This window comes from Amblyomma maculatum, chromosome 1 (assembly GCF_055883805.1).
Source record: "Amblyomma maculatum isolate TAMU_Amacu chromosome 1, ASM5588380v1, whole genome shotgun sequence".
NCBI lineage: Eukaryota > Metazoa > Arthropoda > Arachnida > Ixodida > Ixodidae > Amblyomma > Amblyomma maculatum.
In genome coordinates this window covers 354369768-354385082 of record NC_139344.1, presented here as the reverse complement: position 1 = coordinate 354385082, position 15315 = coordinate 354369768, and the positions used below count along the sequence as shown (strand labels likewise).

The following is a 15315-nucleotide window of genomic DNA, read 5'->3' as shown; positions in this document are numbered from 1 at the left end:
GTGTTCAATTTTAGTGCGTTCAGTATTCAATGTTGAACTGTTAATTTTTAGAATGGAATGAACGCGGGAAGCTTGGTTTCGTTTTCATTAACGGAGGAGGGGTTGGGTTGGGCGATCCGAGTCCACTTTCACAACGTTCACAGCTCTCACTTGTGGAAAGGTGAATGTTTCTCATTTGTCGTTCCGCAAATACCGATGGTAGACTGCAGCCTCTTTTTAGTTTAGTCAAAGCGCTAGAGTGTCTTAGAAGTTCTGTCAGCATTCTAGAGCGCTACAGATAGATTCGCTATTTACAAGGCGCACGGAAGACAGCACGGAAAATGCCGGACAAAAGGAAAGTCAGCCCCGTGAAAGATTTCTTCGCTGGTGGTTTCGGCGGTATGTGCCTAATACTGGCGGGACACCCCTTGGACACAATAAAGGTGAGTCGAAGCCTTGGGCTGAGACGCGTTAACTAAGGTTCTGCTATCTATTTTATGCCAAAGACGAACGTGTCATTCGACGCTGAGCTGTCGAGGGTGGTCGGCTTCCTCAAGACTGTTTTCGAGTGATGCACGCTTGTCTTGTATGTTTAGCCGAGTGCCGCAGCAGTATTGTGCGCGCGCCAACATTAGAGCACGTGGATTGGAAACACTTGTTGCAGCTTAACCGCGGCGCCTCTGCGCAGTATCGATCGAGCTAGTAGCTAGGACACGCACGTCTATCGATCCGCGAGAGTATATGCGAAAGTGTTCGACGAAGTACACTTCGAATGTGCCGTCATTTCTTTGTCTTATCGCCGCTATATGTACCGAAAAGTATGGCTATCGCTTTATCTCCTCAACATGGTCACAGTTTTGATAAGGCGCAGTACTTTCGTTGTTCAGTCGCGCAGAGGAGAGCGAAGAAGTGCAGCACCATTCATTCGATGGCCGCGCGCCTTGGGTCATGCGTTCAAGCCCTGCCATTCGCGCAGTGCCGTAGATTTTCCTGGTAGCCCTGCGCTTAAGAAAGAGGGAAGTTGGTTCGTCTGAATTTCTCTTATGTGCGCTTACTAGTGTGAAGAACTGAGCTGAGCCTCGATCGTCGTCATGGGCAAGAAAAATAAAGTCAGCCCGATCAAGGACTTTATCGCCGGCGGCTTCGGCGGAGTCTGCACTGTGGTCTCCGGACACCCACTCGATACTATCAAGGTAACGCGGCTTTGCGAGAGAAAAAAAATCAAGTTAGCGCCGGAGATAACCGAAACAAGCGTGGCAGTCGTCCAAGTGATAGTGATTGAAGTGGTGGTCCGGACACCGTGATCGGCGTAATTGCTCCTTGATTTCTGTTTCTTGCCTTGCACAACGTGAGTTAGCATACTGGAAGGAGCCGGTATCCACTCGCCCGTGCACATTACCCGCGGGGTTCCAACACGTTATGACAGATAAGCAGGTAGATCGTGGTACTTCGGAAGACCCGCACATACCTGTCTACGCTTTAAATCTGCATGTCACGACAATTTTTTTTTTTTTTTAAGTCTAAAGTAAGGTTAATTGTTTTAAATATCAGTCTTCGAAAAGCTAGCTAGGTCGCAAGTATTTGTCACAGCCATGCCAATCAAAAGCAGATTTTTATTTTTTTTTATCTGGTCAGGCAGGAGGGATACAAACCATTTTTTTTTTTATGTATAAAGATGCTGCAGAGCCTGCATGTGGTGATGTAAAACATTGGCATCATTATGGTGCCAATGGTGAAGACTGTCATAAAGCCACAGTGCAGGCAGCTTTTTTCCAGAGCTTTTCGTCTGCTAAATTCCCGGCACTTTAATGCCTGTAATGCTAAATAAAAAAAATCTCGCACTGCTAAGGATGTTGGATGACCTGCTGGATGTGAAGATAATGTACTGCTCCTTGTAACTGATATACAAGGGGAGTGGTAAGGCTGTCTTTGAGAAGAAATCTGAAGAGGGTTTGTGTTATCAGGATAGTGCTCACAGGGTATAATTGCAGAGGCCACCACTTGCATGGTGCAGCTGCACAGTAGCACGAGCTCAGTAATGCAATGTTGCACATTGCTATCTCTGCAGATGCATTTTAGCTAATTAATTATAGAGCTATGTTGACACTCATATAGGGCAGCCCATATATTACTGATGATTTCAAACCTCATGCTCATATATATTGACTATGATGCAGGGTTATAAGTTGGCTTCCTTTCTGAATGCCTTAAGAAAATATCTGGCTTTATTTATTCGATAATTTTTTTGTTTGTTACAGTTTATGGTATGTGTCCAGGATATAGGATTGAATATTGGTCATGGCTGCCAGATTTCGATGGGATTAAATACAAAAATGTTCATGTGCTGCTTGATGTCACTGCAAGCTGACATACTACGGTGGTCTAAATTATTCCTAAATCCTCTAATATGGCATCTGTTATAGTCATATATCATTCGAGTCATCCCTGTAATCTCATGCAGCATGAATGAAACACACCGTGTATACATCCTATGTTATTTTCCTGATACATGGTTCCTGACAGTGTTACTTGCTTGACTGCTTAGAGCTAGACTGGTTAGAGTGCTTGACTGCTGATCTGAATTAAGGACGCTGGTTGATCCTGGCTGTGGAGACTGCTTTTCGATGAAGATTAAAAGGGAAGCGCCCGTGTACTGTATGACGTCCATTCATGCACGTTAAAAGAACCCAGGTTGTCAAAATTTCTAGAGCCCTTCACCATGATAGCCCTCATAGCTTTGGGACATTAAACCCTGTAGACCAAACCAAACCGCATGTTTAACGCATCTGGTATTTTAGTGGCATAGCAAATCTTTTCTTCGTTTCCTGCCTTCAAGAAGGCGCTCACTATCCATAGAACAAAACCTAATTTTCTAACTTTTTCTTTTGTTTTTAGGCTTATACAGCTATGAGCTATACAGCTCACTAAGGTGGCATGGTGATCTACTAGACAAGAGACATGGCATAAAAGTTGTGCATATAGTATAGAATCATTTCCTCCTGCCCGGTCTTCAAACTATTTTATCACATTGTTTTTGTGCTGAGCTCAAAATATTGCAGTATTCCCTAGCTGTGGTGGATACCATCTGATTGTTTACTCTGCTGGGCCCCTTTCACACATTTATACGGATTGCACACATGCACACTTTAGTTTTCAGCTGAAGGGCTCGCTGCATATAATGGTTATTGTTTTTCTGACGAGGCAGTTTTGTTGTTATGAGCCTGTCACACCTTTATATGCTTATGGGAGACTATATTGTTGATTGAAATTGAAAGGCAAACCCCCGTTGCCACATGTCTTCCAGCTGCCTAGCAGAATGACATAGTATTTGTTCAAAGTGCTATATGCCAGCACAATAACATTATAGATTATCAAAAGCCTGTTCTGTAATGTATTTAGCTTCACTGTTTGTCCTTTCATTTGAATTGAAGCAGTGGCATTCCCTTTGCAACAGGTCAGGCTACAGACCATGCCGAAGCCAGGTCCTGGAGAACTCCCGCGCTACACAGGCACCTTCGACTGTGCAAAGAAAACTATTATCAAAGAGGTAAGTAAGTAACCTGCACCAAAAAATAGGTGTTTGGGCTTAATTTTTTAGGGGCCTAGTATATGTTCCTGTTCAGTTTATAGGACACCTAGATCCATTTGTTCTAGTTTTGTGTTGTGAATGTTGTTAGAAAACATTATACACAGAAATAAATATATAATGTGTCTTTTTATGATGTGACGGAATAGAGCCTTGCATTAAAAAAAAAAAAAGTATTGCATTCCTGTAATTTTCTTTGATGGATGGGAAGTGCGCAATTACATGTGCTGAAAAAGTTCAGGCTGCATTTCCGAACTTTGAAAGAGGCTTTCTTCACTTTAGCTTGTTGTTCTTACATGCAGGATTAACAATCGGGATCTTAATCTTTGTTTAGGGCTTCCTCGGGCTCTACAAGGGCATGGCTGCACCACTGGCTGGTGTCACGCCCATGTTTGCCGTCTGCTTCCTTGGCTTTGGCATCGGCAAGAAGATTCAACAGAAGCATCCTGAGGAGGAGCTCACGTAAGCCCACAAAGAGCATGGGCTCCCTTAGAGAAGTCTCTGTGGTCGTCAGTTATCGGCAGTGTTTCCTTCACAGGACATGCTATGTCTGCCCTGTTTGGCACCATAAATGATAGATTGTGTGATTATTTTAAGGTCAATAAGATGTCTGCAGTGCAGAAAGATAAATAATCTGGCTGGTGATTTGGCCACTATAGTGACAGTTGCTGGCTCCAAAACTAGTGTGCCAATTCTGGGGATAATAACACTGCAGTCATTGTTGTGCTCTAGATAGCAGTGTTGTAGCAAAATGCCTGGTGGAGACAGTCGATAAATGTTTCTGCTTGGCAACCAACTGTGCTATGTTTTTGGATGTTGATGGACTTGCCTAGCTATAAATGGTTGCGTAAGATGCTTATCATCCTGTTTCTCTCATTCTTCTATAATCTTTTTCCTTTGGCTTACATTTGTGAAACTGCTTGTAATTTGTGATATCATTTGTTTCTGTTGATAGTTCGCTATATTGTAAATTAATCAATCATTGCTGCTTTTTACCAGAAGATAACACCTCAAGGATAGAATCACAAACTATTAAATGACTCACCAGTATAAAAAAAAAAGTATTTAAGCCGCGAAGTTGCTAACAATGACCCGAATCTTATAGCATAATGTACTGTTAAAGAGTCGTTAAAGAATGGCACTTGTTAGGTAAGTCATTGTGCACAATCTCTCACTTCACGACGAGCCTGCTTTTCTTCATCGTCCTTTCCTTTTTCTAAGACTTCTAAGCTGTTTTCTTTTGTGTGTTGCACAGGTTGCCTCAGCTTTTCCTAGCTGGCATGCTGTCAGGTGTCTTCACAACAGCCATCATGGCACCGGGTGAAAGGATCAAGTGCCTTCTTCAGGTGCGTATTACCAAGTTACTGAGCCATTCCTGTGGTGTCCAAGCAACAGAGTATTGCTGGAAAGTAAGCAGAAGGTGTGATACAGCAGTCATTGGAACAAAGGAAGCCTGGGAATTTGTTTCTTCATTTGGGAGGAATGGTCACTCTCTGTTTAGGGACTAAGAAAACCGAAGTAACGTAGCAGGAAGAAGGGGAGAACAGTGCACCACAGGCAGGTACAGGGTCATCCTGTTCTAGCTATAACACGTTCACTGCTTTCAAAGCGCTATTGTCTTGCATCCGGCCAAGCAGTCAAGGCAAGTGGCAGGCTATGTGAAGAACCACTTCCGGGTATTTCTGTGTTTGTATCGCTTTGCTTCGATATGCACCTGCATTGCACGCACTGTTGCTTTGAAAGCAGTGAGCGTGTTATAGCCAGCAGTGGATGGCCCTGTACATAGTTGGTTTAGCATTTGACTTGACATGCCGTTTGACTTGACATGCCATTTGACTTGACATGCCATTTGACTTGACATGCAGAGGTTACCAGGTTACTAATTCAGCAGTGTGTTGCCTATTCTTGTATGTTGTTTTTAAATATATTTTAGTGAAGTAAAACGCAACATGCTAATGGTGCATATCACCAGCCGCTGCTGCTGTGGTGCGTAGAGCACCACTTGCAGCATGAAGCGACTAGAGTTTAGGAATTCACTCAATGGCAGGCTGCATAAGAGACCTTTTCAAGCACTGGCAAAACCATGTAGCAAAACAGTGAGTAAGCTCGGAGGAAAAAAATTGCCGTGATTGTGCGCCGTCATACCGAAGTCCAGACTGGTATGCAGCAGGAAGAATTGCAAAAGGCCTTTTCACCAGTTAATTTCAAACGCCGAAAAAATTTCTTCTATCGCTGGGTGCAGCTTCAAAGCTTTATCATGCATATCACTGTGGCGCTGTCTGGCCTGGAATGACAGGTCCAGCAGGCCCACGCGGATCACGGTGGAGGCAAGGCCCGGTTCGCTGGACCAGTGGACTGTGCCAAGCAGCTGTACCGGGAGGGTGGCATCCGCAGCATCTACAAGGGCACGGCCGCCACACTTCTGCGGGGTGGGTACCAGCTGCGAACACTGACTTCCTCTTCCTCCTCCTACTGCCTACATCAATGAAGATGGACATATATATTTTGCTTTCCATTAGTCCCACTTCAGATACTTGCCATTAACCCAGATTCCCTCAAGCTTATACAACTAAGTCAATTGCAGTGACAGAAAAAAATTCTTTCTTTTCTTCCATCTAGATGTTTGCAGAGGTTCGTGAACATTTGAAATTTTATATTACTGATTTTATTTAGTAATTGGCTGGTATAGTACACATCCAGTCTTGAATAGTTTTATAATTAATATTTGAATAGTCGTCTAACACTGGGAATGATGCAGTGGCAGAGGATTCTTTATAAAGGTTAAAGAATGGCTCCCACTTCGGACTCACTACGACAATCCAAGCCTTTGGAAGAGACAGTACAGCAAGCCTTGCTATGTGTTTTGCCACACATATTGTTCACATGCTGAAAGAAAAGCAAAGCACAGCATAAGGACTCTGTTAGTCTAATGTCGCTGACCAGTGTAGTTCCTAGAACTAATCTGTTTTTATACAGTGCGAGTCTGGGTCTTGTTATGTGAAACTCCAATGGTTCTCAGTTTGCCTGAACAGGCAATACGAATGCTTGTGTCATTAACAGGCACACAGTTTTGTTCTCCAGTACAAAAAAAAGCATAGAAAGATGAAGGCATTGGTATGCAAGTGAGCGTCTTTGGTCATTTCAACATCTTTTCTTTGACGTTTGTGTCGAGGTCAGACTGAAATAAACACCTAGTTGCCTACTCGCTTATATTTGCACTTCGCCTCTATGCACGTTTGTGCACTCGGTGCCTATGCATATAGCATTTTCATATTTTCTTATGCCAGTGTCCATGCTCATGTCTTTGCCATGCATTACACAATAAGTCTTAGAGATAAAAAGAAAGGATAAATTTTGGTGCGGAAACTTGAGCACTATTTGCTGCTGCCTCTAATCTCAGAAGCACTCACAATTTGCTCAAATAAATTTTTTGTGAAACTAGTAGGTGTAAAATCTCATGCTTTTGATTCCTAGGCTCTGGTAACTCTGATGCAATGGAGGAGAACATGATATGTATGTGATGAAGGCAAAGCCTGTCCTACAACTTCTGTTTTGTGAATCTGGTTCAAGGGTGTCTAGCCAGACCAATGGGTTTCTGTTCACTATCACAACAAAAATTTTTCACACGAAGAAAAAAAGGCAAGGACATGCACAGCCCCTGGGTGTAACCTTCCATCCTTGTCTGTGTGCGCTGCTTTGTTAAAAAAGCCCTATTGCCATCATTGCTGGTAACTGTTTGCAGCAACAATGTCAAGTGAGGTGTAGTTACTATGATTAATTCCCTCTCAACGCTCACCATGTGCAGATGTGCCAGCCAGTGGCATGTACTTTGCCAGCTACGAGTGGCTACAACGGGTCCTCACACCAGCAGGCAAAAGGTAGGTTCCCACACTTGTTTGTACGCCTCTGCTCCATGGAGTTTGCTATTGATTAACTCAACATAAAATATTGGCTCAGTGATTGGGGCTCTCAATTGCTGATCCCAAGGACGCTGGACCAAATCCCAGCCGCCATTCCTTTTTTTTTACAGAGGCGAAAAACAAGGTGTCTGTGTATTGTGCGATGCGATTTCAGTGCACTAGGTAATTAGAAAAAGTGCTTATATCGCGTAGCTAAACAATCTAATCTTCCGCAGCGATGGCTTGCCTATCGCTGCGCAAATGCTCCTTATACTCGCGCATTACGTGAATCACTAAGCCCACTCTTTTCAGACTGTTGCATACTAATCCATGACAGTTCTGACGAATTGTGAGAGGACCTGAAAACGATACTATTACTATTAATGCAACTGATGGTTAACCATTATGTGATTAATAGTGTGCTTCAGCTTAGAATGATTTCTTTGCAGCTTCGTTTTCCAGTCATTTGGATGTTCACAAGATATTTACAGCACTACGAAAGGTACGGCTCTCGCGTCCAATCAGGACTGCACTCACTACATGACTGTGCTCCTACGCGCCAGTCGCCCCGACAAATGGCTCCAGCCGCGTGAAAGAAGGCGTACTAGTAGTTAGCTTCATTTTGTCTCTAGCAGGTGGCACTTGATGTCTTTTTTTTTTTTTTTATTTGGACGGTAACGCCCATTCTAAAGGGAGTGGCCCCACATTTTTCTTTTGTCACAATCTGTTTGTATCAGATCCTCGGTTGTCATGTCAGTTATTTCCAGTGTTTCTGTCATGTGCATACAAATTTATTTGCTCCAGCGTGGTAACTGCACAAGTAAGTTGAGTTGAATGCAGGCTCGGGCAGCGGAATTTCGATGATGGTGGAATGAAAAACAATCGCATGTGTAGCGCAAAAGTCAATGCACAAGCGCTCAAAATTAATCCAGAGCCCTCCACTATCTCATGAGAGACGCTATTATTCTCATTTTCGTTACTCTCGCTGCGACAGTAGTGAATGGTCCCGACTTGTGCGTGCACATTCGAGGGGCTCATCTCGTCGTCCTCATCACAACTCCATTCAGCGCTTCTGGTTGTGTTGTCCTCCAGGTTGAAAACAATAGCCGGTCCATGGTCAACAAATCTTCCTCACTGATAACATGCTGCACATAATTCCTCCATTTCTCAGCTGTCACTTGCCTAATGCCTTGCCAAACCAGAGGCTCTACGTCTTGGAGCTTAAATGTCTTGTTTCGACTGGCCATGAAACCCTTGACGTCGCTCCAAATGGGTTCAGTTGACAGTGGTAGGGCGGCAAGCGCACAACGAGATGGCCAGCAGCTTCAGCGATGCAGTCTACATGGCATCGGTCCCCACCTGTATTCACGTTGTTGACAAGCTGCATGAGCTCGGCCTTCACCATGGCGCTGCTCCACGAGACACCTTTTCCAGACAGCCAAGCCTGCATCTCCTTTTTGAGGCTACTCATCTGCTGCATCTTATCCTGCTTTGCATTATGATATGGCGCGTTGTCCTATAATGCTGCCGGGAGGTAGTAGTGGGAGACGTTTCTGGGAGAACCACTTCTCGTAGTGTTCCCCGTTCATTTCCTCGTGGTAGTCGCCAGAGTTTTTCTTAGCTCGGAAATCTTTGGCTGCGCCTTTGACAAAACCTTGTTCACTACCGCAGTGCGTAATAATCAGCCTGCCACCTTTGCCACTGGGGTTTTGTAGACCAGTCGACAGTCCGGATCGATGTGCTTCGAGCACAGATTGGATGGTGCAGTCAGTCCACACTAGACTTCGCATGTGGCCAGCGTTAACCCACTTTTCGTCGGTGAAAAACATTGGTCTACCCTGGCGTCGCAGCTCCGCTATCTGACGCAGGGACCGGCGGCAACACTGCACAATATGTGTCGCTTCGATTAGCATTGCATTGCGAGAGCGCGCTTCTTCTATTGGAAGAGTTTTTTCAGCATCCTCTGCATTGACACTGTGGACACGGTCGGTAGCGAGTAGTCATTCGCGAAATGTTACCACCTTTGCAATAGTTGGAATTTCACCTCTCTGGAAAAAGTTGTGCACCACCCTCCGCGCCACACTCAGATCAAAATTGTCCAGCTTCTTCGTCCGCTCGCGCCCTCTTCTGCCAGCATGCTTCTTCAGTGATAGCACTCGGCCCGCTTTCAACGCCTGTTTTGCCCACTGGTAGAGGTTACGCTTGCTCACATGAGTGAGTTTTGCCATCCCCTTGATGAGCGCATTCGTACGAGCTGCCCTTACTCCCGACGCGAAGCACTTCAAAAACATTTAAAGCCAGCTGCTTTGCCTGCTTGGGAAAACAGTGCACTGTCGGTGCGCGGCACACAGGAGACACAACCGACTCGGCCGACGCCATGTTGAAAAATGGAAACTCATCATTACTTCGCACCAGGCCTCCACAGAGCTGTGTCCGTACAGCCTTTCTCTGGTAATTTATTCAGTGATTGGAACACACTCTGCTATTTAAATCTACCAGTCCAAGCTATGTTTTGAATTGCTGTGCTTGTTGATTTGTAATATTCCCACACTGCTCTAAACATTTGAGGGACTATTTTTTGTTTTTCCGCAACCCTGATTGAACGAGAGAGCTGTACCTTTTGCAGTGTTGCAAACATCTTGTGAGACGAAGTATAAGCCCCATATTGACCATCATTTGTTTTCCCCTGTGCCCCCTAAACTGTCTTCCACTTGTGGTCCCGACAACATAAATTCAGACTTTCTCAAAAATGCCAAATTGTACTCTTCAATCATTTTAACGAAACTTTTTGAAGAGTTGTTATCCACAGGCTCGGCACCCGACGATTGGACAATAGGGAAGATGGTTCCAGTCCGTAAACCTGCTGACAAACGTCTTTTTAGCAACTATTGTTAGATTTTTTTTACCAGCATTGTGCATAAAATTCTTGAACATATCATATCATCCCAAATCGCCACCTGCCTTAATTGCCATTTCTTCTTTCATAGTTCGAAAACATGGCTTCAGGAAGCATTACTCTTGTAAATCGCAACTAGCATCTTTCACCCATTTTCTTCACAGTGTCCCAGACCGGGGAAGCATTGTGGACTGCATATTTTGAGATTTTTCTAAGTCATATGACAAGGTATTGTATGCTCTACTGTGCTTTAAATTAACCAAACTTGTATGTATTCTTGTATGTTTGGGTAATTTTCTAACTGCTCCCAATATGTAATGATTAACTAAAATGCCTCATGTCTTATCCTAGTCTACTCCAGTGTTCTGCAAGGCTCCGTTCTCGTCCCGCTACCTTTTCTTATCTATACTATTAACGACCTTCTCAACGAGCATCAATTTCGAATTGGCCTATTTGCTGATGATTGTGTAATCTATCGTGAAATAACAAGTCCTGAATATAAATGCACTTTCCAGTCAGACCTTAACTCTGTCATTGCATGTTGCAAAGATTGGCTGATGATTCTAAATACCAACAAGTGTAAAATGATGCATGTGTTGTGAACTGTCCTACCTCCTGCTACAAACTACAGAGTACCGAGCCCGAACTAGTGACATCGTACAAGTACTTAGGTGTCTTCATCTAACCTTTCTTGGGAAAAGCACATCAACTATATAGCTAACAGTACTAACCGTTCAGTATCTTACTTGACACAAAATTTCCCGACCATTTCATCTTCCCTCAAACTGCAGCTTTACAAATCACTTATTCGTCCTAATCCTGAATATACGGCATCTATATGGGACCCTGGTCTTAATTTTCTCATTACCTTTGTCGAAGCGGTCCAGCACCACTAATTATTATGAAGACAACTTTGCACCGTCTGTGCGTCGTCAGATTCTGCAGCTTTGCTTGCTTCATAAAATATTCTATCATAGTACGCTTCATGATCTTTTGCTCCAGCGCCCCACATACACATCCCGTCGCCTGGACCAGTCATAAAATGAGGTGTGTTACATGCCACACCAACGCCTTTTTACCACTCGTTCTTGCCACGCTCAAATCAGGACTGGAACCACCTTCCAAAGGTGCTAGTTTAAATAACAGACATTGACCTGTTTGGAAATGCTTTAACATCTTATTTTGGTGTCTAAAATTAGTAAGTCTTGCACTGTATATAAGGTTTTGATTGAATCCATGTGTGTGTTCCTGTGCTGCCTAATTTTGTTGTAATGCATTGAATATGTGATGTACCCATTCTGCTCTGTAATGCCTGACCCTGAGGGTAACTTGTATGCGAGATTTGAGCACGAACCATTTGTCAGTTTAGCCGAGATAAGCATTCTATGGGATCTGCATGACTGTGCAGCACACGATAGCTTGTGTTAGATATTTCATTCAGTCTGCCTTGGCCGGACGAGTGCTAACAAGTTTATTACTCCATAAATCCAGCCGTTCGGACCTGAGCGTGAAGGTGACTTTGTTTGCCGGGGGCATGGCAGGCATCTTCAACTGGCTGGTAGCCATACCTCCTGACGTGCTCAAGTCACGGCTACAGACAGGCAAGTCAAGTCCACCCTTGGGCATCCAAGCTGTAGTCCAAGCAGTGATTGATTGTTTTGTGTTGTTTGGAATGTATAGTGGAATGACAATGGCAACATTGCACCAGTTTGTCAGCATAGCTCAACCATTGCCATACAAATGAACCCGATTAGGCTTTAAAGGAAGGCTTTGTTCATTCCTTTTCTCTATCTGTTCCCTCATGCTGGCTTTCCATTTTGTCTCCTTGTTTGTTTGCTTGAGCAAGGGAAGAATACCCTTTCAGAAATTGGCATCCCATTATCTACCTTTTCTGCTTAAGCATGTAATTACAGTGTATTTGTTTGCTGTAAGTGTTGTCGTGCTTTTGTCTGTACCCCACATTGTGGCCATCATCATGTGGTGGGGATTACTCAAATTTTTTTCAGCGTGTACTGAAAGTTACTTCTGTCGTTTGCAGCACCCGAGGGCACATACCCCAATGGCATCAGGGACGTGTTCCGTGAGCTCATGAAGAACGAGGGTGTCCGTGCCTTGTACAAGGGTGCCGCCCCCGTCATGCTTCGCGCATTCCCTGCAAATGCTGTGAGTGTATTTTGTGCCATTTTTGTGCATGCCACATGTGTACAAACAGCATGACCAATGCAGCAGCCACATTTGAGACAAAGGCTTGAAAAGCATATGTTTTAGATGAAAAGATAATACGGAAGTGGGGCAGCTTGATTGGGTGACTTAAGAGAGAAAACATCAAGCACCTGGTGGCCAGTGTGTGTTGAAAAGAGCTTAGCCAAAGAAACTCATCGAGCTATAGCATTCCTTTAAGGAAAGCTTTCATATCTTTTAAGCTCTTTTCTTTTAATGGCTTTCAGAAGTTTCTTAGGAATATTGTGTGTCCTGGCCTCAGTCTAGTCTGCTTATAAGCAATTGCAGTATGGTTAGTCCGAAGATGTAATGGATAAGGAGAAGGTAAAGATTGCAATCTGGGGTCTCAGAGAACCCAAAAAGCACCCCAAGGAACCCACTTTGAGAACATCTGCTTCAACAGAGGTGCATACACACGTGTATTTGAAAACAAAATTTGCAATTTTATAGGCACTCTGTTTTCGACAGTTAAAATGTGAATTAGCTTGAATGTTCCAAACATTCAGCAGTGCCATTTTTTTTTTAAGCCTACCGTCCTGTATTAGCAGCTGGTAGTTCATCTGATACTTACTCCGAGGCTATGCTGTTGACCCTCGTATTGGTCGCAGCCTGCAGCCGCTTTCGCAGCTGCAAGGATGCCATAAGCTGCTTTGCACGTTTTCTCTGATTTGAAACTTGTTGCGGAACGTTACAGGTGTGAGGTAGGTCACACACCGGCAACACACCCCTTCAGGCATAGTCATCCACATTTGTGGACGTGACCTGGATACTATCAAGTCTCTCCTATAAGAGACATATTTTCCACAAATGCTGTAGTATGCTATATATATATGCAATTCAATGTTCGAAAGAGACATCGACAATGAGGGACAGTGTTGTGGAGAGTTGCAGATAATTTCGACCAGCCAGTTTCCTTAATGCACATGAAAATTCCAAGTTGAGCTTTGGCAGAAATTTGCATTCTTATTCATCTTGTAATTTTAAGGTTTTATTTAATTACTTGAGGTCTAAATGTAACCAGCATTAAAGCATTCCAGACTGATGCTTCCTTGGGAGTTTCCACAAAGCAACATTTTTCATTGTCTCTCTGCTTAAGTGCTCAGCACATTTTTTGTTTGCCAATTTTTTATTCATCCACGAACATGTAAATAAAAACTCGCTAATTGGACCCTTATTAGTTTGGAAACCGGTCTTCGAACTGTGGGCCTGCTTTTCTTTCTTACGAAGAAATGTGTTTATTCATTTAAAAAAAAAAAAAACAGGTATTACATAAATCGTACAGGGGGTCTCAGAGCTCAAGGCTGTATCGAGACCAATGCCTAATAAGTATTGCTTTAGTGCATAAAATTTCACAATTCAAAATTTGCAACGATCAAATTGTAGGCAAATTCCAGTAACCATTCCTAGATATTTCCTATTTTTACGTCTCACTTTAAGAGCAGCATTGGTGGGCAGCTTCAGACTAGACAGGGTGCATTGTTGACTCGCATTGCACATTAGCCCAGCTGTGCATTCTAGCCTAAAATGAAGTGCAATACCTTATTCCAAGCCATACCCTAATTAAATCAGGTTAACGAAATTTCTCCCTTTCATTTGTTGTTCTGAAAGGGCGCTTTACATGAAGGCTTAATTTATGCGAACTGCTTAAGCACGAAGGAAATAAATGCTGCTGGGTATACATTACCTACCAATATTGCTTTGCCTCCTAGAAATGTGTTTTTGCCTTCGCACGTCTGGCAGAAATTGCACTGTGCATGAATATTTTTTCTTGTTCCTGCAGGCTTGCTTCATGGGGTATGAAGTGGCCATGAAGTTCCTCAACTGGCTGGCACCCAACTTATGATCTGGGCAGCCCTAAGTGAAACTTTGTTCCATCCGCCCTGCCCCTCGTGCAACGTATACCGGTGCAGAACGAACAAGCTTTACTTCCAGAGTCCAGGACTGCCACGTCAGCGAAGTCCATCCGCCTGGTTCACTGTGCAATGAGAACACCAAACTTTTGTTTTAAATGTACCCCACTGTTGTCCGTTAGTGTGGGGAATTTTTAGTGTCGTCGTGCAAGGCACGTTGAAAGCGGATCTTTCGGTCCCTCGCTCCGGTGAAACACACTGTGTACACTGATATTGTGTAGTGTACTGCTTGCTATATCTATAATGATGGTAAGGAATGATTTTATAAAAGTAGGTTAGCTGTGTTGGATCCCATGGGAGAGGTCTGTTTCGTTAGTGTAGGCTACGTCGAAGCTTTTTGGTACGGTCCTTGGGTCCACTACGTTAGTTTTCATAAACTCTCAAGATTATAGTACAGCCAGTAATGAGCAGGTATTTTTGGAGACGTTGCATTTGCGCTATTTTTCTGAATGCACATTTTGAGAGGCTGCGGCTACTTTCGGCTTATACAGTCTTATGGATATCGCTGCACTTCAGTGTTCCAGTCACGATGCACTATTTACGATACGTCGTCACTGGCTTTGTTGACTGTTTTGCCACTGTAGAAAGAGTTTTAGAAGCTAACGACTCGCACTGTACAAGATGGATGCATTCCTCTGCCATTTCAGCACATTGCCGAGAATTCTTTCAAACTATAGATGTGCAAAGTGCGGGGTGTTTAAGCATTCGTTGGGTTTGTTGGTTTTGCTACAGCTACAGCTATGCAAAGAGATTACTACGGATATGTATTTTGTTTGAAGATGAATAGTTAAAAAAGTGATCGCAGATCTCGTGCCCAGTTACTCT

The 15315-nt window shown here is 43.7% G+C and overlaps 1 protein-coding gene across 2 annotated transcripts; it reads left to right on the top strand.

Moving 5' to 3' along the window:
* The first annotated feature begins 97 nt into the window (after positions 1–97).
* Positions 98–15296, top strand: colt (carnitine/acylcarnitine carrier protein colt, mitochondrial). Of its 2 annotated transcripts, none has more exons than XM_084590816.1 (9): positions 98–422; positions 3434–3526; positions 3900–4027; positions 4821–4911; positions 5862–5994; positions 7371–7443; positions 11852–11961; positions 12399–12523; positions 14361–15296. In XM_084590816.1, exons 1-9 carry the CDS (start codon positions 321–323, stop codon positions 14421–14423), a joined length of 918 nt encoding a protein of 305 aa, XP_084446942.1. In that variant the 5' UTR covers positions 98–320; the 3' UTR covers positions 14424–15296. The 2 variants fall into 2 exon arrangements, with proteins under 2 accessions (XP_084446942.1, XP_084446950.1); XM_084590824.1 differs by lacking the exon at positions 98–422 and adding an exon at positions 874–1172.
* Positions 15297–15315: the final 19 nt, after the last annotated feature.